This window comes from Anabrus simplex, chromosome 5 (genome assembly GCF_040414725.1).
Source record: "Anabrus simplex isolate iqAnaSimp1 chromosome 5, ASM4041472v1, whole genome shotgun sequence".
Classification (NCBI taxonomy): domain Eukaryota; kingdom Metazoa; phylum Arthropoda; class Insecta; order Orthoptera; family Tettigoniidae; genus Anabrus; species Anabrus simplex.
Window position 1 is genome coordinate 447,305,571 of NC_090269.1, and position 26,023 is coordinate 447,331,593.

General features: G+C 37.7%; 1 protein-coding gene across 1 annotated transcript in view; it reads right to left on the reverse strand.

Moving 5' to 3' along the window:
- The window catches only part of LOC136875092 (zinc finger protein ZFP2), an 80,403-nt gene that overhangs the window by 36,519 nt on the left and 17,861 nt on the right, over nucleotides 1–26,023 (reverse strand). The window contains exon 4 of the mRNA XM_067148823.2: nucleotides 7,883–7,965. Within this exon, the coding sequence (XP_067004924.2) occupies nucleotides 7,883–7,965 (83 nt within the window). The remainder of the gene's footprint in view (nucleotides 1–7,882; nucleotides 7,966–26,023) is intronic.

Consider the following 26,023-nt stretch of genomic DNA (forward strand, 5'->3'; position numbering starts at 1 on the left):
TTCATTTGGGCAACACATGACCTAATCTGGTCAGCGCTATGAGAACAGGGCATTGCAGAGCATCTTGTTGTACAATTGCTCTACAAAAAACCAAAGAGTTACAGTATGTTAAAGCTGCCGCTGAGTGTCCTACACCTTCTGCAGATACCCTGCCTTATCACCACTGCTATTAATTCTTGTGATGGACATGTTACATCAGACCTGAACAAGACAATACCACGGACACTTCTCTATGCTAAATGTGTTGTTTTGGCTGCCGAGAACAAGGTACATCCCCAGTGCCAAACAGAAATTGGAACAATCCACTAGAGCAATACAGCATGCACCTCAAGAAAAAGAAGACAGAATACATGACATGAAATCTTCGAGAAGTAGGAACAATCAATGTTGACGGTCGAGATATACCATGAATACATAAATTTATGTATCTTGGCTCCACAATCCCTGACAATGACTGAATTACTGATGAAATCAACTAAAGTATATACGCAGCCTGGCTGAAGTTGCGAATGAAAATGTGCGCCCTTGTGACCATCGAATGAAGTACCATTCTGAAACGCAATATCTACCTGACTCTTATCCACCCTGTCATATTCTACGCCACAGAATGTTGGCCAGCTACAAAGGCAGTAGAACGCCTACTATGCGTCATCGATAGGAAGATGCCTAGGTGGAAGGCTGGCATAACTAGACGATCAAATTCCAAATTATGTTATTAGGAAACGTGTTGGCATTGCACCGATCGAGAAGAAAATTCAGGAAAGCCATGTGTGTTGGTTTGGGGATATATTGCCTGCAGATGTGGATATATCATCAGCCAGCGTATACACAAGAAGTCAGTGGAAGGAAGCGCAAGGGAAGAACAAGATAGCGAAGGGTCAATAAAGTGTACAAAGACCATACAGCTGTAAGACTACATACAGACATGCCCCGAGAATGAACTAATGGGATACAATGAATCACAACACGGACCTTGCCAGCAGGCAGGGCAAACGCTAAAGAAGGAGAATAACAAGAAGCAAACTGATGAATATTCTATTGTAAAACATGGGAAACAATGGATATATTACACATCCTAGCATTCAAATTAATATGTTCAAATTCTCTCCCTTTAAGCCTGTGTCCAATACCTATAAATCACTTATTATACAAAATGATGTTGCAATGACAGGACGCTTGTTGAATTTGTGTTTAAATCACTCCACTATATGCATTATTGAGAATATATACAAGTCACCTAAAGAAACATATGTCTCTCTCCAGAAATGGAAGGTAACCTGATATCTACGTGGTTAGCTCAGAGTCTCGTGTCTTTCCACAAGTCAGCAACTAAGAAACTGATTAATCTTCATAACATGCTCTTATGTAATTTGGTGCAAAATTAAAATGGAAAATCTTTCAGATATTTTGAAAGAAGTCATTTAAGTTGCTCCATGATATTTGTAGAGTGCTGAAATGAGAACCAGGACAATACAGCACCAGAGGTAAAGCTGTAGATACTGTAAGAGCCTGTCAACTGGATCCTTCAGAAGCATCTACGTCTTAAGATATTCAAATGACTAAGCTACTTAGAAAATGGATGGTGCTCTGCCTTGTATACCAAGAAAAATGATTATATGCAAAAGTCTTGTTGCTTTCCTCATTAGAGAGTGTCTCTCCACAACATATTATAGAAAGAAGAAAGCAAAATTAAACTCCATCTGAAAATAGAAATATGCACTGTGGAATATTGACTTTCATAAGCAAAATTTTTATTACTGGTCATATGATGATATTTTTCCTAAATTAGCCTATTGTGTCCTGTTACACAAGTATTACAAAGAAACAGGAGAATTTGAACCTCAAAGACTTGATACATTAGAGCATTCTCCAGTTGTGGGCATGGGTCCTCTGTGACTAATGAGAGAATATAATCTGGTACTGGACGGTTCTGAAGAACATACATACATTATCATTAGAGACTGTTATGCCTTTCAGCAATCAGTCTGCAAGACGCTGTGAATTTACTAAACGTTGCCACAATCCTCTATTTGCAACTAATGCTGTGGCGTCTTTTAGTTCTATACCTCTTATCTTTAAATCGTTAGAAACTGAGTCTAACCATCATCGTCTTGGTCTATTCTTACCCAATATAAATGGTCTGTTAATGGACATTATAAATTTTCCAGCTAACTCATTCCTGGTTGCCAGCGTTTCGCCCCGTGTGCTAGGCTGGGCTCATCAGTTGGTACCTAGCACACCTATCAAGACGCTGGCTAGTGCATACCGTGGAGGCCACTGCGTAGGCTAATTGAAGCCACTGGCAGTGCAAATGCACTATGAGCGACTTTGTCTCCTTATTAAAAATTGATGCCTGCTTGGCCATCAGATAATATAGATGTTGATTGTCAAAGGGAATCTGAAATATTTTGTTCCGAATGAGTAAATTTAAATTTAAATTTAATTGGCCTCCAGGGTATGCACTAGCCAGCGTCTTGGTAGGTGTGCTAGGTACCAACTGATGAGCCCAGCCTAGCACAGGGGGGCAAAATGCTGGCAACCAGGAATGAGTTAGCTGGAAAATGTATAATGTCCAATAACAGACCATTTATATTGGTATTATAAATTTACTCATTCGGAACAAAATATTTCAGATTCCCTTTGGGAATCAACATCTGTACTATTCTTACCCTCCATAACAGAGTCCAATATTCTCCTAGGTAACCTATCCTCCTCCATTCGCTTCATATGACCCAACCACCAAAGCCAGTTTATGCGTACAGCTTCATCCATTGAGTTCTTTCCTCAATTAGCCTTTATCTCCACATTCCGAGTACCCTCCAGCCATTGTTCCCACCATGTTTGTAGCAGCAATTATTCTCACCACTTCCATGTCTGTTACTTCTAACTTATGAATAAGATATCCCGAGTCCACCCAGCTTTCACTCCCGTAAAGCAAAGTGGGTCTGCATTACCTTAACTATACCTTAATTCAATCTCACTATATTACCATCCTGGGAGAACACACAACCCAAATACTTGAAATTATTTACCTGTTCTAGCTTTGTATCACAAATCTGACATTCAATTCTGTTGAATTTTTTACCTACTGACATCAATTTAGTCTTTGAAAGGCTAATTTACATACCATACTCATTGCACCCATTTTCAAGTTGCAAGATATTAGACTCCAGGCTTTCGCCACAATCTGCCATTAAGACCAAGTCGTCAGCATGGGCCAGACTGCTTACTACATTTCCACCTAACTGAATCCCTCCCTGCCATTTTATACCTTTCAGCAGATGATCCATGCAAACTACGAACAGCAAGGGTGAAAGATTACAGCCTTGTCCAACCCCTGTAAGTACACTGAACCAAGAACTCATTCTACCATCACTTATTCCTGAAGCCCAATTGTCAACATAAATGCCTTTGATTGATTTTAATAATCTACCTTTAATTCCATAGTCCACCAGTATGGCGAACATCTTTTCCCTCGGTTCCCTGTCATATGCTTTCTCTAGATCTACAAAACATAAACACAACTACCTATTCCTCTTGTAGAATTTTTCAATTACCTGGCATACTGAAAATATGAACCTGACAGCCCCTCTGTGGTCTGAAACCACACTGGTTTTCATCCAACTTCCTCTCAACGACTGATGGCACCCTCCCTTCCAGGATGCCTGTGAATACTTTGCCTGGTACACAAATCAATGAGATACCTTGATAGTTGTTGCAATAACATATGAGTAACAACACAGTAAACGTTTCCACCTATTCAATACAAAATATATTCACAATATTTTAAAATTACATGGGACTAGTTTCAACCCATCTAGGGGTCACCATCAGCCACATCAAAGCAAAGATATTCCTTGTATATTTATGAGCTATTACTCACCTGTCCCATACTAACATCTCTTTTCATTTACCACATTCACTTGTTATTCCATAATAATCTTACTGTTAAAATTAACATGTTCTTAGGATTTTGTCAAGAGTGATCTTTGCTTTGATGTGGCTGATGATGACCCCTAGATGGGTCGAAACTAGTCCCATGTAATTTTAAAATATTGTGAATATATTTTGTATTGAATAGGTGGAAACCTTTACTGTGTTGTTACTCATATGTTATTCTCAGTTCAATACGGACCAACAACATGAAATTTATAACCCTTAAAGTTGTTGCAATCCTTCCTATTCCCTTGCTTATATATAGGTGCAATTACTGCTTTTGTCCAACCTAAACCGAGCTCGATAGCTGCAGTCGCTTAAGTGCGGCCAGTATCCAGTAATCGGAAGATAGTGGGTTCGAGCCTCACTGACGGCAGCCCTGAACATGGTTTTCCGTAGTTTCCCATTTTCACACCAGGCAAATGCTGGGGCTGTACCTTAATTAAGGCCATGGCTGCTTCCTTCCACTTCCTAGGCCTTTCCTATCCCATCGTCGCCAAAAGACCTATCTGTGTCGGTGTGACGTAAAACAAATGGCAAAATAAAATAAAAATGTCCAACCTAAAGGTACCCCACCAACACTCCATGCTAATCTTATTATTCTATGAAGCCATTTCATCCCTGCCTTCCCACTATACATCACCATTTCAGGTCTAATTTCATCTATTCCTGCTGCTTTATGACAATGGAGTTTATTTACCATCCTTTCCACTTCTTCACGCTTAATTTCACCAACATCATATTCCTCCTCCCCATCAGCTTGGCTATTTACAACACCACCAGGAAGATTTCCTTCTACGTTGAGAAGATGTTCAAAATATTCTTTCCACCTCTTCAGTGACTCCCTAGGATCTGTTATGAGTTCACCTGAATTACTCAACACACTGTTCATTTCCTTTTTCCCTCCCTTCCTAAGATTCTTTATTACTGTCCAGAAAGGTTTACCAAAATCTTCCCACGACTTCTTTTTGGATTTAACAGCTATTTGTTTCACTCCGTTTCTTTCACCTACGTACAATTCCCTGTCTGCCTCAGCCTTGTTTGGAGCAATTTCTGATAAGCCATCTTTTTACATTTACAAGCTGCTCTCGCTTCGTCATTCCACCAAGATGTTCGCCTTTTCCCTTCTTTACACACAGTTGTTCCTAGGCATTCCCTTACTGTTTCTACTACAGCGTCCCTGTATGCCACCCTTTCTCTTTCTATATCCTGAACCTGCTTACTGTCTACTATTCGAAACTTCTCACTAATCATATCCATGTATTTCTGTCTAATTTCCTCGTCCTGGAGATTTTCTACCCGTATCCGTTTCCAGACAGATTTCACTTTCTCTACACTAGGCCTAGAGATACTTAGTTCACTACAGATCTGATAGTGGTCTGTATCATCAAAAAATCCCTGGAAAACTTGTACATTCCTAACAGATTTCCTGAATTCAAAGTCGGTTAAGATATAGCCTATTATGGATCTGGTACCCCTAGCCTCCCATGTGTAGTGGTGAATAGCCTTATGGTCGAAGTATGAATTCGTAACTGCTAAACCCATACTAGCACAGAAGTCCAGCAAATGCTTCCCTTTCCTATTAGCTTCCATATCTACCCCACATTTACCAATCACCCTTTCGTATCATTCATTCTATTTCCAACTCTCGGATTTAAATCGCCCATTAGCACTATCCTTTTCTAGTTGTTGACCCTGACCATGATGTCACTCAATGCTTCATAAAACTTGTCAACTTCATCCTTATCTGCTCCCTCACATCGTGAATACACTGAGACAATTCTATACCTAATTCCTCCAACTGTCAAATCTACCCACATCATTACTCATTTACGTGCCTATTAGAAATTATGTTGCGTGCAATGATATTCCTGATAAACAGCCCTACCCCGAACTCTGCCCTTCCCTTTCTAACACCCGTCAAGTACACTTTATAATATCCTATCTCTTCCTCATTATCTCCCCTTACCTGAATATCACTCACTCCTAGCACATCCAGATGCATCCTCTTTGCTGACTGAGCCAGTCCTACTTTCTTCCATAAGCCCCATTAATATTGATTCCTAACCATCGAATTCCATTTCGTTCACAAAGCTGTTTCAAAGGAGTACCTCCCCTGTCTAATGGGAGTGGGACTCCGTTACTCCCATAGGTCCGAGGCTTGCTTACAATGTTCTGAGCTCGGTAAATTCATGAAGCAGGATGCTACCCTACTTACACATAGTCCAAATGAGGATCTCTCCTCTAACGGGTTATGGACCAACAATCCTAGCCGCCTGAAATCAAGGAGGGCCATGACGCAGAATATGTCCGAGATGCCCACTCCTATTCCATAGCAACTGGTATCCCAACTCTCAGGACTACTTACTAGGCCACTCAACCGTTGCCCATGGTTCATGAACTAGGACGTGACTACAGAGCCACTAGTTGTTAATGTACAGTAGGAACAAGTCAATACTTCACACAACAGATGAGAGGATGCAAAAAAATATATAAACCTTTCAGAATTCGTCATTTCTATCACAAATGTGGTTTAAAACCTTAGGCCATGACTAGCCAGAACACAACCTGTTGATACAAGGCCGCAGCTAAAAGAACACGTCTGACCTTCTAGAAACACATCCCAGGGAGCACAGAAGTGACAATCAAAGATCATTTTATGCAGTAACCAGCAAAGGTGCGACAGCAAGTAGCAAATAGCCCAATGGCACACCCACAGTAAAGAGGACACTACTGCATTAAAAGTCTGATAACAGGATAAAGAGTCGCTACTCTGTGACATCACTGTTATAATAACAATTCTGAAATAAATTATATCATCACATTATTATTTCCCTACATTTATGAGACAGTAAATGTAATTATGTGAAGAATTCTGGCAATTTTTCATGCACCTCAACAAATTAAAGACTTCTCTAGTAGCTGCACATTTGAATACTTTATAATAATTATATGCTAATTAAACTAACTGTGTAAATGTGTTTGCAATCAACACAGTACAAGCACTTGACTGACAATGAGCACTAAATGGAAAGTAGGAAATGGCAACAATCAACCAGAATGACCATAACAATGGAACAAACTTCAAATCAACACCACGATATCTTGTTACGCTTACAACAATGTGGAAATTTTAGTTCAAAACTATGATATCTAAGATGTAGGTCTACTCAACTGAATGCTTCACTTCTGCAACCCTTCTGCTGTGGCGTCCACAAATGGAGGAATTTGACTTAACACACAACAGAACTGGACTGAACATAAGAAATGAAATCTAACCAAAAAAAAAAATTTTAAAAATGACAATAATCTTTGTGTTACTGTACTACTGAATGGAGCCATCAATATACTGATTATTGAAGCTAAGTTATGTAACTTGAAATAATTTTATTGTTTTCAATGTCCATAAAAAAGTAACAATTTTTGAATTTGTAGATTTTGTTTATAATCTATAAACATGGCTTCCTCTGCATACCACTGTTGGTACACACACACACACGCACGCACGCACGCACGCACGCACACACACACACACAACATTTCTGAGAATATCTGGAGGATATAGTTGCAGATGACAAAAATATGACGAACAAATGATGCAGTGACAGTGAAAGCAAGAGTTCATTTTTCATCATTGCTTAAATGTATTATAAACAAATACATTTCAGAAATATCTAGATCTACCAGATATTTTTTTACAGATATATATATATATATTGAATAAAACTACATTGAGGAACATTCATATGATCTTAAGGTTCCTGAAAATTGTAGATAATTTTAACAAATCTATTTTTAATATATTGGAGTATAAACCTAACCTTGTAAAAAAAGGATAAAACTGATGAAAATGGCCAGTTTTTGGCAATAAATTATCCTCGACTAAAACGCAACAGTGAATAGGTACAACCTTATTGACATTGTATAGGATTTGTGGTGTACATACCTTGTTTCTTCTTTGATGTACGGAATGAGCTGATCAACAGTGTGTTGTTCTATGAATATTTTCTCCTTTGTATCTTCAGAAGGCTATAAGTAAGAAATAAGAAGAGTAGAACAAAGAAGTGATGGTAAAAACTAAAAACAAGAAACAGCTGAGAAAATAATTTTTTTATTGGTACAATAAGAGTATAAGCAATTTATCTCCCAAAGTAAAAATATAAGAATGGAAAGGAACAGACAAGTGATAAGAGAGATAAGAACATGAAAAGAAACACACGATAGGATAGCACTAGACAAGGTAGCAATGGAATAGAAAAAACATGAAAGGACAAAGACTGTCTCTAAATCCTTTCCCAATACCACTCCTTGCCCCCTTTTCTCTTTCGACTCCTATTTCCACACTGACTAGCTATTTTCTTTATCCTCTTACATTCACATTCCCCTCTTCCCATCTTTCTACACATGACTTGACCTGTTGCTTCCTTGTTCCTTTCCATTTTCCTATATACATTCATTCCCAAAACACCTCACTGTAATATCAAATAAACCCACATTATTTCTACCACTTTCCCAACAAATGGACAATGCTTAAATCATAGCCTTAGACATATCCACCATCCCTCTCTGTACATCACATTTAGACAAACAAGCATAAATAAATTAATAAATAAATTAATACATAAATAAGTAAACGAGTCAACCATAAAAACCATCAGTAAACATTGATCAGCATTTAGAGCTGTCACACAGGTGGCAGAATGTTTATCAATTACTTACTTAGAAACAAAACTAGAAATTTATGAAATAACTCTCTTGGCAAATTATTTCTATTGCTAACTCCCCTTCCTACAAATGAACATTTGCAAATATTTGTCCCCTTGAATTTCAAATTATGTTCATGTTGTGATCTTTCCTACTTTTAATGAATGCTGACTTAAATTTATTCATCTAATAATGTCATTCCAAGCCATCTCTCCAATGACAACTCACAATATACCACTTAGTCATGCAGCTTGTTTCCCTTCTCCAAGTCTTCCCAGCTCAAAATCTGCAAAATCTCTGTAACACAACTTTATTGTCAGAAATCGCTGCTGATGATGATGATGATGCTTGTTGTTTAAAGGGGCCTAACATCGAAGGTCATCGGCCATTGTCAGAAATCACCCACAAGAAATAGAGCTGCTTTCTGTGCATTATTCCCTGTTCTCCAATCAAGTAATCCTACTCTAATTGTCAGCTTGCTGGAGATATAAATGCCCTCTCCTTTACAACCCCTAAATGAACATTATAGGATCAAATAAAGCTTCAGCTACTCTAATGATCTTACAGCCGCCCCTTTAGTCACAATTTTTTTTTTTGCTATTGGCTTTATGCCGCACCGACACAGATAGGTCTTATGGCAATGATGGGACATGAAAGGGCTAGGACTGGGAAGGAAGCAACCGTGGCCTTAATTAAGGTACAGCCCCAGCATTTGCCTGGTGTGAAAATGGGAAACCACGGAAAACCATCTTCAGGGCTGCTGACAGTGGGGTTCGAACCTGCTATCTCCCAAATACTGGATACCGGCCGCAATGCAGCAATCGAGCTCGGCAGTCACAATTTTATCCAGCTGATCTGCACTTTTGTTTTCAGTATTCTCCGATGATCTGCCCCATCAAAAGTCTTAGGTAGGCCAATCTTGATACAGTCCATTTGACCTCCTTATCTGCTATATCTTGCTTGAATACTATAAGTTGAAGTACAGTAGAATAACATCTCATAAACCTGAATTACCTTCTTTCGAACCAGTGAGTTATTTTGTAAACATGTATAATATAATCATAAAGAATGCTTTCCAAGAGCTTGCGTGCAACAACAGTCAAGACAAATAGACTGTAATTATTGGCATTAGGTTTATCACCTTTTATTTATACAGCAACTTTTTCTTTGTTTAGTATACTTGCTTCATACAAACAGTAATCAATTAAGCACTACACATATGTATACTGACTTTAGTATATCCCCAGAAATCTAACCAAAAACACCAGCATTTCTAATTTTAAAGTTTTGTACCTTATTGTCATGGCTTTGCTGGCAAGACCTAGTGTTTACAGTACATTATGTCTTCTGGTATGTGCTAGAAAAATCTTGTTACTTTCAATGATCTGTCACAGTCTTATCCTTCGCTTTGACAATGGGAAAGTGACCAAGGTATGAGTGATGCTAGTAGTGCCATTACTTATGCAGCCAATCCCTGCTATAAATGGTGTGAGAATGTTGCTCATAGGGTTGATTGTTCCATGCATTTCAGAAGGCTGGCAGAGTGATATGCAATAGCAACTTCTGGCTAAGTAAGGAAAGCAACGGGAAAATAGTTTGCTCATTTCCCCAGTATTCCTCTTCAGTGATGCCTAGGCCATCTATGACAACTAATGGTGGTGCTGCTGATGACCCAACTAGCCTTCAAACTGGGAACTGAACATACATACATCTTATTGTTGTTGTCTTTTTAAGCATTAGCCCATGTGAAAACTGTCATCTGTGTCAGGTACTGCAGAAGGACATGACAATAACACTTTTCCTGTGCCTTCTCGCTGATGGATGCGAAGCCCACTTGCTCATGAACGGTGTCTCTTTTATGTGATACAGGAGTGTGATGCTCATCAACTGAGTATACCTAATCGTTGCAAGCTCTCACACATAATGAAGTCAACACCATTTCTGTTGGATGTACTCAGGTAGATTAGTTTATAGACATCTCTGATGTCATGAGATTCCTGGCATTTCCAAGGAAAGATACAATCTAATTAAAATAACAATTCTTCCAATACAAAATTCACTGAAACATATCCTAATTACAACAAGTTAACTGAAACAATAGAAATTCAGTGAGAGCAATGTTCCTAGGGAAATTTATCCCCTACAATGTAAATATTATGTGATAATACAGCATGCATAATATTTACTAATAAAAAACTACACTACGATAATTCTAAACCACATTTAAATGTGTCCTAATTATAATAATTTAACTGAAAAACAAATGCCGTTAAAACTATGAACCTATGGAAATTATGAACATATAAATTTTCATTGACTATGTATACAACCTGCCTGCTGTCATTTCTTGATGGATACAGTACTTTTGCATCCATCTCTTGACACAGGCCAGAGTAAAGTGTAGCTTCCATTGAAGTCCCAGTCAACATCCAAGGCTGTGACAATATGGAAGCTGCTGGGATATGGGTAATGCTGAGTAATAACATTCAGATCATGACTAGTGCATCTGAGTGTTACAAAATGTGCTGCTCATAGGGTCAGTTGTGCTGCAATAGTACTTTCTGGCCCAGTGAGGAAAGCAACGGCAAACAACCTCACTCCTCATCTTGCCTAGTACGCCTAATTTTGGTGCTGCCATTAGTTTTTGGGGTTTCCTTATAACCGCATAACCTTTGGTGGTGCTATTTGAGGATCCAACCAGCCTCTGGGCTGATGATCTAACAGACAGACATGTACACAACATTCAGTTTGATGATATTTCCTTGGTTTATGGCAAAAACAAAAAGGTTAAAAGTTTGAATGTAATCTGCAGTCAAAGAACAAAGGCCAGTTGTATGACGAATTTTACTAAAATTTGGATGTGCGTCGCAAACCAACATACTTAGAAAATGTAACATGGCGGATTAGTATGCATGATTATGTTTTATTGGGCTTTTTGAGATGTTACTCAAATTATAATAATACGTATTATCCAGCGAACCCCTAGTAGTGCACCTGATCTGAAGTGAGCGCTACACTTCGGTGAACTCTACTGTCTGTACTGTACTGCCATCTGGCATCATGCACTGTACTACTTGACTCGTCTTTTGTGGAGCTGTGCGTCAAGCGACAATAACGTGACTGTCTGTTGTTCTTCTTAGATCATTGGACTAGAAACATCGAGCTGTCATCGTTGGATTAAAGTTTAAAAAGAATTACGTAAAACAAGAAGAAAGGATGGTCCACATGTATGAACCAGGTTGATTATATCACCATCCGCCGTGATTTTTGTTTTTTTTCTACATCTTATACTCACGTTCCGGAATATTGTAAGTGCCTGTTTCACTTATTGACTGCTGGGATTGAACTCCATTGACATCTTTGCCATATCAAGCTTAAGGAATATGAACTGATTAAATCTAATTCTCGTTTGGTGAATAAGGCAAATAATCATTGAACTATGTTAATTAACTATTAAATGACCCAGTACTTAAATGTATGAAATATGTATTAGGCTTATTTTCAGATCTCCAATTAAATTTAATAATCTGGAAATGTTTCTTTGGGTAACTTTCTTGTAATTCGTGTTTAATCACAGAAAATGACAGGGAAATCATGTAAAGCTAAAAGAGTTTGGAAATTGTTTCTGGTGACGATCCAGTAATTATTTGGCAATCATATTGCTTCCTTTCTTTATGTGACTTGGTTGCTATGGGTTAACATTATTGTAGGGGGTGTGTAGTTTGTTGACAGGTAGCATATGAAGTGTGATGACTGAGTCCCGTGTGATCTGTTTAATGTCGTGGATTGAATCTTGATTTTGTTTCAAGAATCTGTTGTGTCTTGGGTTTTATCACGTTCACGTTGTGTACCATTGGTGAATTAACCTCATTTATTGTTTCCTTATTTATTTATTTATTTATTTTATTTTTTTTTGCTACGGGCTTTACGTCGCACCGACACAGATAGGTCTTATGGCGACCCTTATTTATTTTCCTGGGGTTGTGGCTTGATATTTCTCCGGGAATGTTTTATTTCCCTTACATACAAGGCCACTGGAAGTAATGAAGAAACAGTTTCATTTTCAATTTAAACACGAAGAAGTTCATGGGTGATGCGTGGCTCAGTTAATTAATTCAATTAATTAATTAATTAATCAATGAATTCAATAAGTACTAACGTAAAGACTGTAAGGTTTAATTTCAATTTCAAGTAATTTGTTATTTTATTTTATTTTATGCTTTGAAGACATTTACGGTTTTCTTTGCAGGAATTCTGATTAAATGTTCAATCATTCCTCGATAGCTGTAGTCGCTTAAGTGCGGCCAGTATCCAGTAATCGGGAGATAGTGGGTTCGAGCCCCACTGTCGGCAGCCCTGAAGATGGTTTTCCGTGGTTTCCCATTTTCACACCAGGCAAATGCCGGGGCTATATCTTAATTAAGACCATGGCCGCTTCCTTACACTTCCTAGGCCTTTCCTATCCCATCGTCGCCGTAAAAACTATCTGTGTCGGTGCAACGTAAAAAAAAAAAATAATAAAAAAAAAAAAAAAAGCAATCCTTGAATCTTGGATTTAATTCATTAAACTGATATTTTGGGAGTTAATATCTGTTTTATTTTAGTCAGTAAATTTGATTTTCTCTTTTCCTACCAATGCACCTGACCTCGGTGGGCACATTTCTGCATGACCTCGGTAAGTGTTCTCTATTATTTTATGTCCTTCTTGTACTGTCGCTGTTAATACGAGCTTGAATTACTAATGAAGATTAATTAAAAATACAATATGGCAAATTAGGGTTATATTTGATGATTTTTGCAGTTTCTCATTCACCAATTAATTGCTTTTTAGAAATCTGCTTTATCACACCAACACACACAGTCTTATGGTGATGATGACATAGATAAGGGCTAAGATTTAAGTGAAAATGGGAAACCATGGAAATCCTGCACTTCGGGGCTGTCGACAGTGGGTTTGAACCCACCATCTCCCAAATGTACACCGATAGCTACACAGCCAGTTGTTCATTACCACAGAAAAAAAAAATTGCCTGAATTCCCCCATTCCTAATCCTATTGCTGGAAGTAAGTGTAAGGAATATCTTCAGCGGGCTGACTGGCCCAGACAATTGAGGCGCTGACCTTCTGAACCCAACTTGGCAGGTTCAGTACGGTGGTATTTGATGGTACTCAAATATGTAAGCCCCATGTTGGTAATTTGCAGGTACGTAAAAGAGCTACTGTGGGACAAATTTCCGCCAAAAAGTGGTTGATAGGACGTAAAGCCAATAACCTGATTATTATTAATGAACATCATAAACTGTAATTTCAAACAGTACGTTAAAACTTAAATTATTCAATTATTATTTTAAAAATTGAGTGTTCACTGTTACCCAGATTTGCATGTAACTTTGGAAATACATTTTCGTACACATGTCCAAAATTTTATGATACATTGGATTACATCAGATAAATACACAATAAAATAGAACCCCAATGCACAGCATGGTTTCCTCCCTTGAAATAAAGATGGGCTGGCTACCTACTGTACCAGGAATGCCTATGGCCTGGCACATCATATCTGTAATCCATCATTTATTAAAGGATTGCTAAGCTCTAGCATTTGGAAACAGCGCGTCGAATGAATGATCTCGACTCAGCCACTCGCTATAGGAGTGAGAGAGAGAGTGTGACGTCACAGGGCAGGGAAAAGGCTGGGTGACGTAAAACCATGTACTGCAGACCCAACCATCTGGAATGATCTGGAAACTTTTAATATCTGCTAAATGACTTAAGCTACAAAAATATGAGGTACACCAGCATGAAGCCCGCATTTAATAAGCAAAGTAACCAGAATTCGAAATAAATCCATCCAACAGTTTCAGAGATATCGAGGTGGAAACAAAACCACATTTTTGTCGCTTCAAGCAGCGAGCTACCCAGCTGCAGGTATACTCGCCGAGTAAAGCCAGTTGAAATATGCAACTCGACCATGTGGGATGGTGGTACTGTCGTGTTGCGCTACGCAAAGAGTTCTGTCGGACTAATGAAAATCGTAGGATGTTAAAAGGTTTGTTTTTTCACCTATTCAATACATATATATATATATACATATCGTACCGTACAGAAAGACTTAGAAAAATTCGGCATATAATAATGCAAGACTTACACATTTCTGCCATGTAGCAGACTTGTAAAATTTTGAAGGTGTGTTTAAGTTGATCCCTGTGTAAGACAAGAGTTATAAATTTCTACCGTGTTGTGGACTTCGCGATTTTTCAATGTGCTTTTAATTCGAACTCTGTTATTGTCAGATACAGCGTTTACAAACATTGAAAACACTACGTGTGTCGATTTGAACTTGGTTATTGTCGACGCATTTCCAAATGTAATGACATTCCTACGTGTGTTCTCAGATTTGAACTGTGACTTTGCATAATTTAGAGAGTGTTGTGATAGTCAGAAACTTTATCTTTTATTAGTGTCGAATGTGGACAATTTTCACAGATTTAACGAGTATTTGAATAGTGCTGCTAGCGAAATGAATGAACCCTAAGGACATATTATGTCGTTTATAGGAAGTACGGACTTCAGTTATTTAACACTGAAAACTCACTAATGACTTGTGTTTGTGATTTCTAGAGACTGTATGGACTGGAATTATACTAGATATTTCCATGAACTGTGCATTTTACATTTCATTTCAAACCTAATACAATGAGTTCTAAATGTTGTGAACTGTGTTCAGTGTTAATATCTCACATTACATGAACTGTGCCTTTAAAAATTCTTGCTATTTAAGAAGTGGAAATATTTTACTGCAAATACTTCGAACTGTGGCACGTGTTTCTAACATTTCAGACTGTGCTAAAAGCCATTACTATTTTTGAGTATTACTTTAAAGTGAGACAAAGGACTGCGTTACAGAGTGCAAATCACGAAGTGTGATTTAAGACTCACGTAATTCTAAGTGAAATAACAGTTATTTCTGACTTACAAATATCCAGTTAATAGACAGTGCCACGTTTTCACTCTCATGCTTCAGTGTCAATTGAACTTTCTTGTGTGTCAGCTATATCATATGACACCGGAAATCTTGACTAAGTGTTAAGCCTCATATTCACTCAAACATCTAATTCAACGTGGGACATATTACGACATTGGAGGAGATACGTGGTATATCAAGGGGTATGGAATGTGGTACGCCATAGGTGGTACTTGGTTCGACCTCGTGCTGATAATATCGTTGGAGTTCCAGTCGTCGAACTGTGGAGTCTCATTTCATCAGTTCCTGTCTACAGAACTCAAGTGATATGAGTGCACTTAGCATTTTTACTCTGGTAAAGCAAGTGAATAATTTCAAACTATTGCACTAGACAATCATTGACACATTGAAGAGACAGTTTTTCAATCATAATTTTTTTAAGTGCTATGTTGACCAATTACAAGTGCCAAATTAATGAAACTTTAATTTTTGTGTGAATTCCAATTCAACAATTTAAACAAACTGTAGGAATCAATTTAGACAGACTGTAGGTGTCTATTTATGAAGACAAGTGTTTATGAAATCACATTCAATTTAATAATGAATTTAGAAGGACTGTAAGGTTATATGCAACCAGTGTTTAGTTTTTTCTGAAACCATATTCACTTTATGATATTCAAGTTATGAATGAATTTAGAGAGACTGTAGGGTTTCTTATAAGTGATTCATGAACAAATGTTTATTTTGAACCACATTCAATTCACAAATTTCCATTCAATACTTTAGAGAGAATTTAGGCATCAATCTAGACTGACTGTACGATTCATACAAGTGTGTTTATTCAGAACAAGTGTCAATTTTGAACTTTCTAGAGAGCACGAAAACACATTCGACATATGAAATTTATGGAAGGATAAGGTTATGTCCAACGCTATTTGCATCAGACAATTTTTGAATTTTAATTTTGAGTTGATCATATCAATGAAAGAATACATTTACAAGATAATTTCAAGAGTTTAAATTCGAGATAAGAACAGGGTGATTTTTCATCTAGATTTGGAATAAATTCATCAGGAAAAATAACATCTATTATTTCACCCTGCAAAATCTCTTCTCTGAACGGCTCCTAAGTAACCCACACTACCTGAGACCTTTCCCATGCTCAAGATCCCAACAAGTTTCCCTAGTACACTGCTCTCTTTGGTTCTAGGATCCAGGCTTCTCCATGTGTCGTTCACCCAATATCTCTTTAAGAGATTTACCAAGCATACCGGCATTGTAATTATGAGAGATTATGCTTCCCAATTTATGCTTATATTTTGTGAGCACTGTCCTCGCAAGCACCATACTTAGGAAAACTGCCAAAGCCATGATTTCTGAGGTGCTCAACCTTAATGCAAGTTGATCCTAAAAGATATTGAGTTGTAGTAAAACACTCTGAAACAATTCACTTCAACTAACATTTGCTGACAATGTGAACATTCAGTACCACATGAAGCAACTATCAAATTCTCCCAATGAGCGACAGAGAAAAGACAGTCGGCAAACAAGAAATAGGTTCATCACAATACTGATATGAACTTTGACTGTGCAATGTCAACAACAGATCTCTCCATTTTGAGAAAATGAAGCATACATTTGTTTGAAGTTAAACTGTCCTCAGGATTAAGAAAATTGTATGCAGACTGCTCAGTATTTCAGTGTAATAATAATGTATTGGTGAATCAACAGATGTGCATAACTGTAAATTTGCAAAGCTAATAGTTATCTTTATTAGTGGAAGTGTTATCCATGATTTCCTTACTAGTTATTAGATATGGTACATAAATTTCTTGTTTATAGGAGTAGTATCAGAGCCACCACTGTGTTTTTTATATGGTACTCTGGACCAAGGAATACTTGCTATAAAGAGTAAGAGACTACTTATTCACCATCTAGGATATCATAATTATTGCACAGAGGTTAAATCTTGTTTACAGAATCACAAGAATCTATTCTCATAGGAGAGAGTAGATTTATTCGCTAATGCTACAATGGAGGAACAGGCTCTATGCTACAGTGGCAGGAAAGAGCGAAAATGCTGTGCAATGCGAAGCTTGTAACAGATGGCAGAATACAGACTGCAGTGGACTGTCGAAGGGAGAATGGGACATAATTAAAAGGGGACATTGCAAACTTACTTGGTTATGTGTGGAATGCAAACCTATCCTCCTGAAGAAAGTGTAATCCAAAGGGAACCACCTGGAGATTTTGACAGAGAGTTGAAAGGAAATGATGAAATTAATGCAAAACGACATTGTGAAGAAAATTAGTGAAGAAATAGAATCAACGATTCCGGTCAAAGTTAAAAAATGTATAACCAATCCAGTTTTTATGAAGGAGACTGCCACAATAGAGCAGAATGTTGGGACAAAAATGATTAATAATCTAGATACTGAAAAGATACAGAAAGAGAAGCAGTGCGAGGCTCATGGCTTGATAACAGTCGTAGAGAGAATGCGAAAGGATAAAACATGCAGCAGATCACCAGCTCTCTTGAATGAAATATATGAACATGATAGTAATCGATATGTAAATGGCGAAGAAAGGGTTTAGTAAAAAGCCACAGAAGCACACATCCTAAAATATAGCTATGTCACAAGGGTCCAGTGGTGTCATAGGTGGTGAATTTTTCTCCCAACTCTCTCAGAAGCCTACTATGACAAGAGGAACAAAAAGGGAGGAGAGAGAAATGAGGTCTGGGATGCACCAAAGATTACAGAGTGGAACAGCACAAATATCAGAGCAGCTCATGAAACAGCATGGCTATATATTGGTCGTGTGAACCCTGCATCGTCTACTACTGACAGTGGAGTATTTGAAAAGTAAACGCATAGAAAAAACAGTAAAGCTTTTCACCTGGGAATACCTTTTGAACAGAAGGATGAAGCACTAGACCCGGCCTTTCTGCCAGCTGGTATAATTTTTTGCCTCTGTCAATTCTATCTTGTGTATAGAGACAATGGATACCAGCAAAGTGAAGGTATTAATATGGAATATTGAGGGTCTTTTAAATATCACAAATTCAGCAACTGATATAGTTTTCGATAATTATGATGCTGTGATTATGGTAGAAACTTTCTTGACTACAGCATGGTCATCGTCTGTCCACTACACAATCCAAAACTGGCAGAGCAAGGTCCATTGGGTAGGCCAAAAGGTGGCATAACATGCTTGCTAAAGGCTATTACTATCAAAGGGTAGGAGGGCCCATATATTCAATACTAGTCGCTCTGCCATAGCTGTAACAAATAAGAAAGACAGCATTATCCTTGCAGAGAATATAAATTGCCGGATTGATGTACCAACACGGAAGTTGATTGAAGTTATTAGCTGCTTGGAAGAAGAAGGTTTGAAGCTGATAAATAAGGCATACGGTATAACTTACTTATGCTGTAACGGTACCAGCACCATAGACTTGGTATTCACAAAACAGAAAAAAATTATAACTAAAAGTCAAAAAATCATCCCAAACATCAACAGGAAACACCAACTAGTGGAAACAACCTTTCTTATCGGATATCTTAGAGATCAGAGGGAGTCCGAGGTTATTAACATTACATGTTACAAATTTTATATCTGGTCCATATTGAAATGTACATCAATTTAAGATATTACCAAAATTTATTAGGATCAACCTATTCAATACAATTGAATTTCCAAAGTTAGGACTTACATCCTATTAAACTAAAATTTGAAGGGACATGTTTCGCCCATTAAAAGGGCATCATCAGCCTTTTTACACTCATACTGAAAGATAAAAATCAGGATCCTGATTGTCATGGTAAAAAATATATAAAATGAGAATATAGGATTGGAATGAGTATTATACAATGTGAGAAATTGTTATGAGTTCTTAAATAATAATTTACAATTGAAACTTCATTTAAAATGTCTGCGAAGAAAAGGTTGAAGTTGGTATGATATTACACTGGTAATTTTAAAATAATATTATAAAATAGACAAACTAGGCCTTAACTACATAATAACAAGAAGGCCTATGGCTATAGTTGCCGTATCAAAGCTCAAGTGAAATTCGGCTGGAAGCAACTTGATTTACATGTTGATGAGAAGGTTACGGGACCTTAATAGCCACTTAAGATGACACTGAAACTTTCTTGTTGAACACTTGTAATATTAAACGGTAATTAAATTAATTAAATTCACATCACCCTATCATAAAGCAGTGAAGTTCAACAAAAAGAACACATTGTTTTAAAAGTTTCAGTGAAGAGTGACAATGGCATAAGTGTCAACAACTTGTAGGGCTATCTATTCCAAAACTTCTCTATAATCATCCGATTGTGGGTCAAGCACATTGCATTTCCACCATAACATTTACAATTTACAGAGTTTACTCTGGCATGATAGGCCAAAATAGCCAATCCGGACCGTAAACTACAGAATAGCATTCCTCGCAATAAGATGCACAAAGATATTCAATGAAGAAGAAGGTACGGGCTTCCATCTGCAGCAAACATCATAAATACAAGACTTCTGTGTAGACAACTGTGTTTCTTATATGGGTGAATCACAGGAAGCAATCAAAATTTGGGAAGAATTACAAAACTTACTCAATCTTAGAGGCTTCAATTTATGGAAGTGGAACTCTACTGGCCCTGTCTAACTGAATTCAGTTTCAACTCATCACAAACAGATGTAAGCAAATTAACTTATATATGATGATAATTATGTGTTAAAAACACTATGAATAATCTGGGCATCATTTCAGAATCAATTTAATGTCATATGAAACCTGAGAAAAGAACACGTACCTTATACAACCGCTTTGTCTAAAACATTGTTCAATCAAGAAATGTATCTACAATTCATTAGGACTTGTAGTTCCAACTGACACTCTATGGAAGCCTGTGATAAAAGTGTATATGTTAGATCATTTAGCAATGAAGCTTGAATGATGACAATGCTGCAGTGTGTAAAATGCAAGTAGTAGTGGTTAAAAGCTCTCCCTTCAATGTCACAGATTTGCAGAGCCTTACTCAAGAAGACATTAAAGTTTCCAAGTACAAATTGTGGCGTTATAATTAAAGGACATTGTTATGTTCCTTAAACTTTGTTTTCATTTTGTTTAAATTTGTCAAATTATTGTTAACTGAAACTCTTAATTAGTGATAGGATTTAAATTTTAATACAACCCTGGCCAGTCATTTTCTCACTGGATACTTTATGGAACATCATTGGACATAAACATTGCAACTGGTTGAATCTGCATGGCATTCATCAACTGTTTGTGTACTGCTCTCTATCGCCACTGTTTTAAACCCTAGGATTTGAGCTGTGAATCTCTCACCAACAAGAAGTTTGTTGATTTAGCTCCATCTAAGATCACCTATATTGGATCCGAGTGTATCTTTGAACCACCCTAGTATGACTAACCAGCGCTTCTTGACCATTTCCTAACTTAACCCTTTGCCATGGAATATCTTTGACTCACTGTCGGGAGAAAAATAGAGTAATAATTTGCTGGTCAGGTACAGTTGTGGAGTACCTTCACTAAATAATTTATTCTGTAAAAACCATGTAAGATATCACTTTCAAATTTTGTAACAATGGAAAATACACTATGGTTATTCTAAAATGATACAATGAGATCACCTAATTACACGCAAGACCCCCTGTTCAGAATGATACATCAGGAAGCAGCCAATATGGTGCATAAAGTTAAACTGCTTGTTCTTGAAATCAGTCAACATTGCTGGACATGATGGGGCTCTTATTTTCTTGGTAATGCAGATAACGCAGGAATTCACCCTGAATCTCCCAATTTATTTCATTTTCATGGTTAGTCGGATGACAGCAAATCGTGCTTCCTCTTGGACAGACAAACTATAAACAATTTTTGGCTGAATGGGATTGGAAGATAAATTGACATTAGTTGGAATAGACTATTATGTAATTAAGTAGAGGCTCATATTCCAAAACAGAATTAACTGAAGAATTAAAACTGATAATTGTTTTTTTTACAAGTAGGCCTAATATTTTAAAAGGAGATGGTACATGAATGAACATTTCCTGTCCTGTGCCGTATTTCGATTCCTCTCAGGTTCATATGCTGTCCCAACTGCTTCCATTACCATTTTTATTATCATACCTACAACTTCAAACTACCATTGAATTTGTCAACATACTGATCTAATTTGTAACAAATATCCTTTGCATTCAACTGGTATTGAGCAGCCATGTTGCTGCAATGTGTTAACATTCAGTCAGCTGTCTGTTCTATCTAAGAAACGTATAAAAGAACACTTTATTTTAGGATTCCGTGCATGCCAGTAGTATCTAGGAAGCGTAGGGAATTCACTGGTTCCAAAAATGTATATGTTTAGCAGACAGATGGCAGAGGAAGTCGGTTTGAAAGTTGAGTACGCTTTACTATGCAACCCGTGGGAGACAATATGCGACTCCAGTGCGCTTTACTACCCAATCTGCGGCAAAGAGTTAAAACCTAGTCATCGGTGGTAGTTTTGGCTGTATTGACCTCTTAACTTAATCTTCCAATGTGACCATTATGTTCTTCTTCTGTACAAGCCCATTGCCAAGGCATTATTGGAATTTTTAACAGTAAGTCATGTGAAGGATTTTCCTTATACATCATCGTCATCTCGTTTGGTAAATCAAATTCTGCATAAACCGTTTATTCCTCTGCAGGTCTTCAAGTTCACCGCTATGAAGAAGCTTCCATAATTGTGCTAAACAAAATGTCAGATCGGTGCAAGATATTATTGCTGTAATTCACTTCAAAGACCAATTCACCTTGAAACATTGTAATAGGGTTGTGACACTATACATAGAACACTTTTAGGTTATTTCCGTGAATTACTGATGGGTACTTCTTGCCAGTGAAGAACAGACCTCTGAAGGAATTATAAAACCTTGTAATAGACAACCTTAAAACCGTAACGGCACATCCATTGGTTGCAACTAACTTGTTCAGACTTTTAAATTATACAATTTCTAGGCTCAAGGCGCCTTTGGATGCAACAGTTTTATTCCTCCATATATCGAGCAGTCTGCATTATATATATCGATCAGCGAGGTCTTATTTATCAAATATGATATTTATATATTGAACAGCAAAGTTTCAAATACCGAACAGAAATGTTTATTATAACCACTGAGCTCTAATATATACTGGAGGTAGCACTGCATGATGGAAAACCGTGACAACAGAGTTAGCGGTCCGCCATGACAGTGAACGTATGTCTGTCTCTCTCTTACTCGTGTTCTGTATATAGTCATGCAAACATTACTGGAATCATAGAAAAATATTGGCCTTTTTAAACCACTATTATGAACGAATATTTTCGAATTTAAACGACTCGATGCTTTTAATGTACTGTAAGTTGTGACGAAAATAATTTAATACCAAAGCGGTTTGTTAAAATTATTCGTTTAATCTGAATCTGGTGTGAATGTACCTTGAAGGTAAACGGTAGTAAATAGTCGCATTTAAAAAAAAAAAAAAGCGGAAAATAGCTTTTCATTACAAACTTTGTGATATTATACTTTTCTTGGGCACTAATAATTTAATTATCTTGAGGCTGTCTTAAGATTCTTTAGGCCTGTACCTGTGTTAACTACTTGCAACCAACCTTATGTGATCGCCCAACTAGGCAGGTTCGATCCTGGCTGTCCGGTGATATTTGAAGGTGTCGAAATACGTCAGCCTAGTGTCAGCAGATGCACTGGCACGTTAAGGAACTCCTGCAGGACTTAATTCCGACACCACGACGTCTCCGAAAACCGTAAAAGTAGTTAGTGGGATGTAAAATCAATAACCTTATGTGATCAGCACACTTTTGGTAATGACTATAAAATTTGGTTGGTTGTTCTATTATTATTTAAATTTAAATCTTCCAGTAAAAAAGGAAATAATAATAATAATAATAATAATACGTTTATTGGCTTTACGTCCCACTAATTACTTTTATGGTTTTCGGAGACGTCGAGGTGCCGGAATTTAGTCCCACAGGAGTTCTTTTACATGTCAATAAATCTATCGACACGAGGCTGATTTATTTGTGCACCTTCAAATACCACCATACTGAGCAAGGATTGAACCTGCCAAGGAGGGTTCAGAAGACCAGCGCTTCAACCGTGTGAGTCACTCAGTCCGGCAATCTTAATATGTAATGTTGCTTCACATTACATTACACTCCCAATGACCGGGCGAGTTGGCCGTGCGCGTAGAGGCGCGCGGCTGTGAGCTTGCATCCGGGAGATAGTAGGTTCGAATCCCACTATCGGCAGCCCTGAAAATGGTTTTCCGTGGTTTCCCATTTTCACACCAGGCAAATGCTGGGGCTGTACCTTAATTAAGGCCACGGCCGCTTCCTTCCAACTCCTGGGCCTTTCCTATCCCATCGTCGCCGTAAGACCTATCTGTGTCGGTGCGACGTAAAGCCCGTAGCAAAAAAAAAAAAAAAAAAACCACTCCCAATGTTCGTGACCCTTGATATTTCACAAACCCTTCCTCCCTACGGTTAAATGCCCTTGTCCAATATAAGCATATATGAGAAAAGTATTTTCTATACAGTATGGGTCAGGGATTAAAAAACATAGACAGACGTACCTACATAGTTGTGGATATGTAGGATCTGGCTATGACAGCAGAGGAGAAGGTACAGATTCTGATTCCCTGAAATATATGTCCTAAATGAGTTAATTCATAATTCCAATATAAATGGAAATGATAAGTTTTCCAGCAAAGTCATTCTTGGTTGCCAGCATTTCTCCCCAGTGTGCCAATTTGGGCTTATCAGTTGGTAACTAGCACACCTACCAAGATGCATGGCTAATGCATGTAGTGGAGGCTATCTATTCAAGCTTTAATTCCTCCCCTACAGGGTGAGACAGGCCACCTAGTAAGGGGGAGTTTAAGGTGATGTGTTAGATGTGGGGGAGGGTAAATAGAGATGATAGGAGTGGGAGAATGGATTGTTTGCGTCTTAGCTAGGGAGTCTTGTGGTATACACATTGTTCTGTACGATAGTCTTTCTATTTTTCTCTCTCTCTTCTGGTTTGTCAATTTTTATTTTTACTGAATTAGTTTTGTTGTCTTCTACCATCTACATGTGAACAGAAGATTTTGCTTGATTACACATATCAAGAAACAATAATACGATAATACAGGCTTTAACAGCAAAACCATAGAAACTTCACTATTTTCTGCAGTACTATTAATGAGAGTTATATACAAATACAAAATTAGTGTTATTAGTTATGAAACGAATGAATAAAGTCCGCAACCTGCTAGGAAAATATTGAATGTTACAAAGTACTTGAACATAACATTGATCTATACCAACTATATACAATAGAATTTGGAACATGTACAGCTTGCCACATTTTAGCAATAGGCTACATCAGTTCTATACCTGGAACATATTGTGGGTTCTAATTTTGAGTTCTTGACAGCATAACCAATAGCAGCTTAGCTATTTTCACCGACTAAATGAATAGACTTAGCCAGCATTCTGATACATAATGTTCATTATATGTAAAGACTGTTGAAACGTACAATAACTGAAATTAAATCAACTATATGCTATGAACGTAACGTCTGAGTAAATAAATTGGTGAGAAAACATTGATCTATATTAACTACATATAACAAAATTTTAGGAATATATACATCCGTACAGAATGTCACATTGTAGCAAGAAGCTGGATTTGTCTCTATGGCGGAACACATTGTAGGTTCGAATGCCCGCTAAGTGCAACTAAAAGAGAGTGCTATTTCATGGTCAATGGTGAGGTGGTCGATGTAGTGTCTTAGGAACTGGAATATCGAAAAGTAATAGTGACCTACAAGATGGACTAGGCAGCTAATGATGTGTGGAGAGGGTGTGTGGGGTACACAGTCGTCTCTACAGGGGTGGCCGGTCTGTGGGTTGGATGAGGATGTGGTAAAAGTGGAGCGGGGATAAGCTATGTCGAGGGGCCTTAAAGGGTAGTGACCAGAGTGGGGATGTGATGGGGTTGTTGGGGATCAGGGCTTTATCGAGGAATCTTTGGAACAGGAGAGGGACGTGGGTGTTCAGTTTGGGAATATGATATAGTGGTCTTTGGTGCGATAGAGAGGTGGGAGACAGAGAACAATGCAAACCAGGCGACGTTCCATGGATGGAAGAGGCTGGTAGAGGGTGGGATGGGTAGTGGATGCCACTGCGTAAGCTACTTGGAACCACAGGCAGTGCTAATGCACTATGCATCTCATATGATACAGATTTTGATTACCATGTAAGTAAATTGAGTATTCAGCCCAAAGGCTGGTCCGATCCCGAATAGCTCCGCCATCAGCTGTCATAGATGCTGTAGGAATCACCGAAGAGGTATTCTACGGAAATGAGGTGTGAA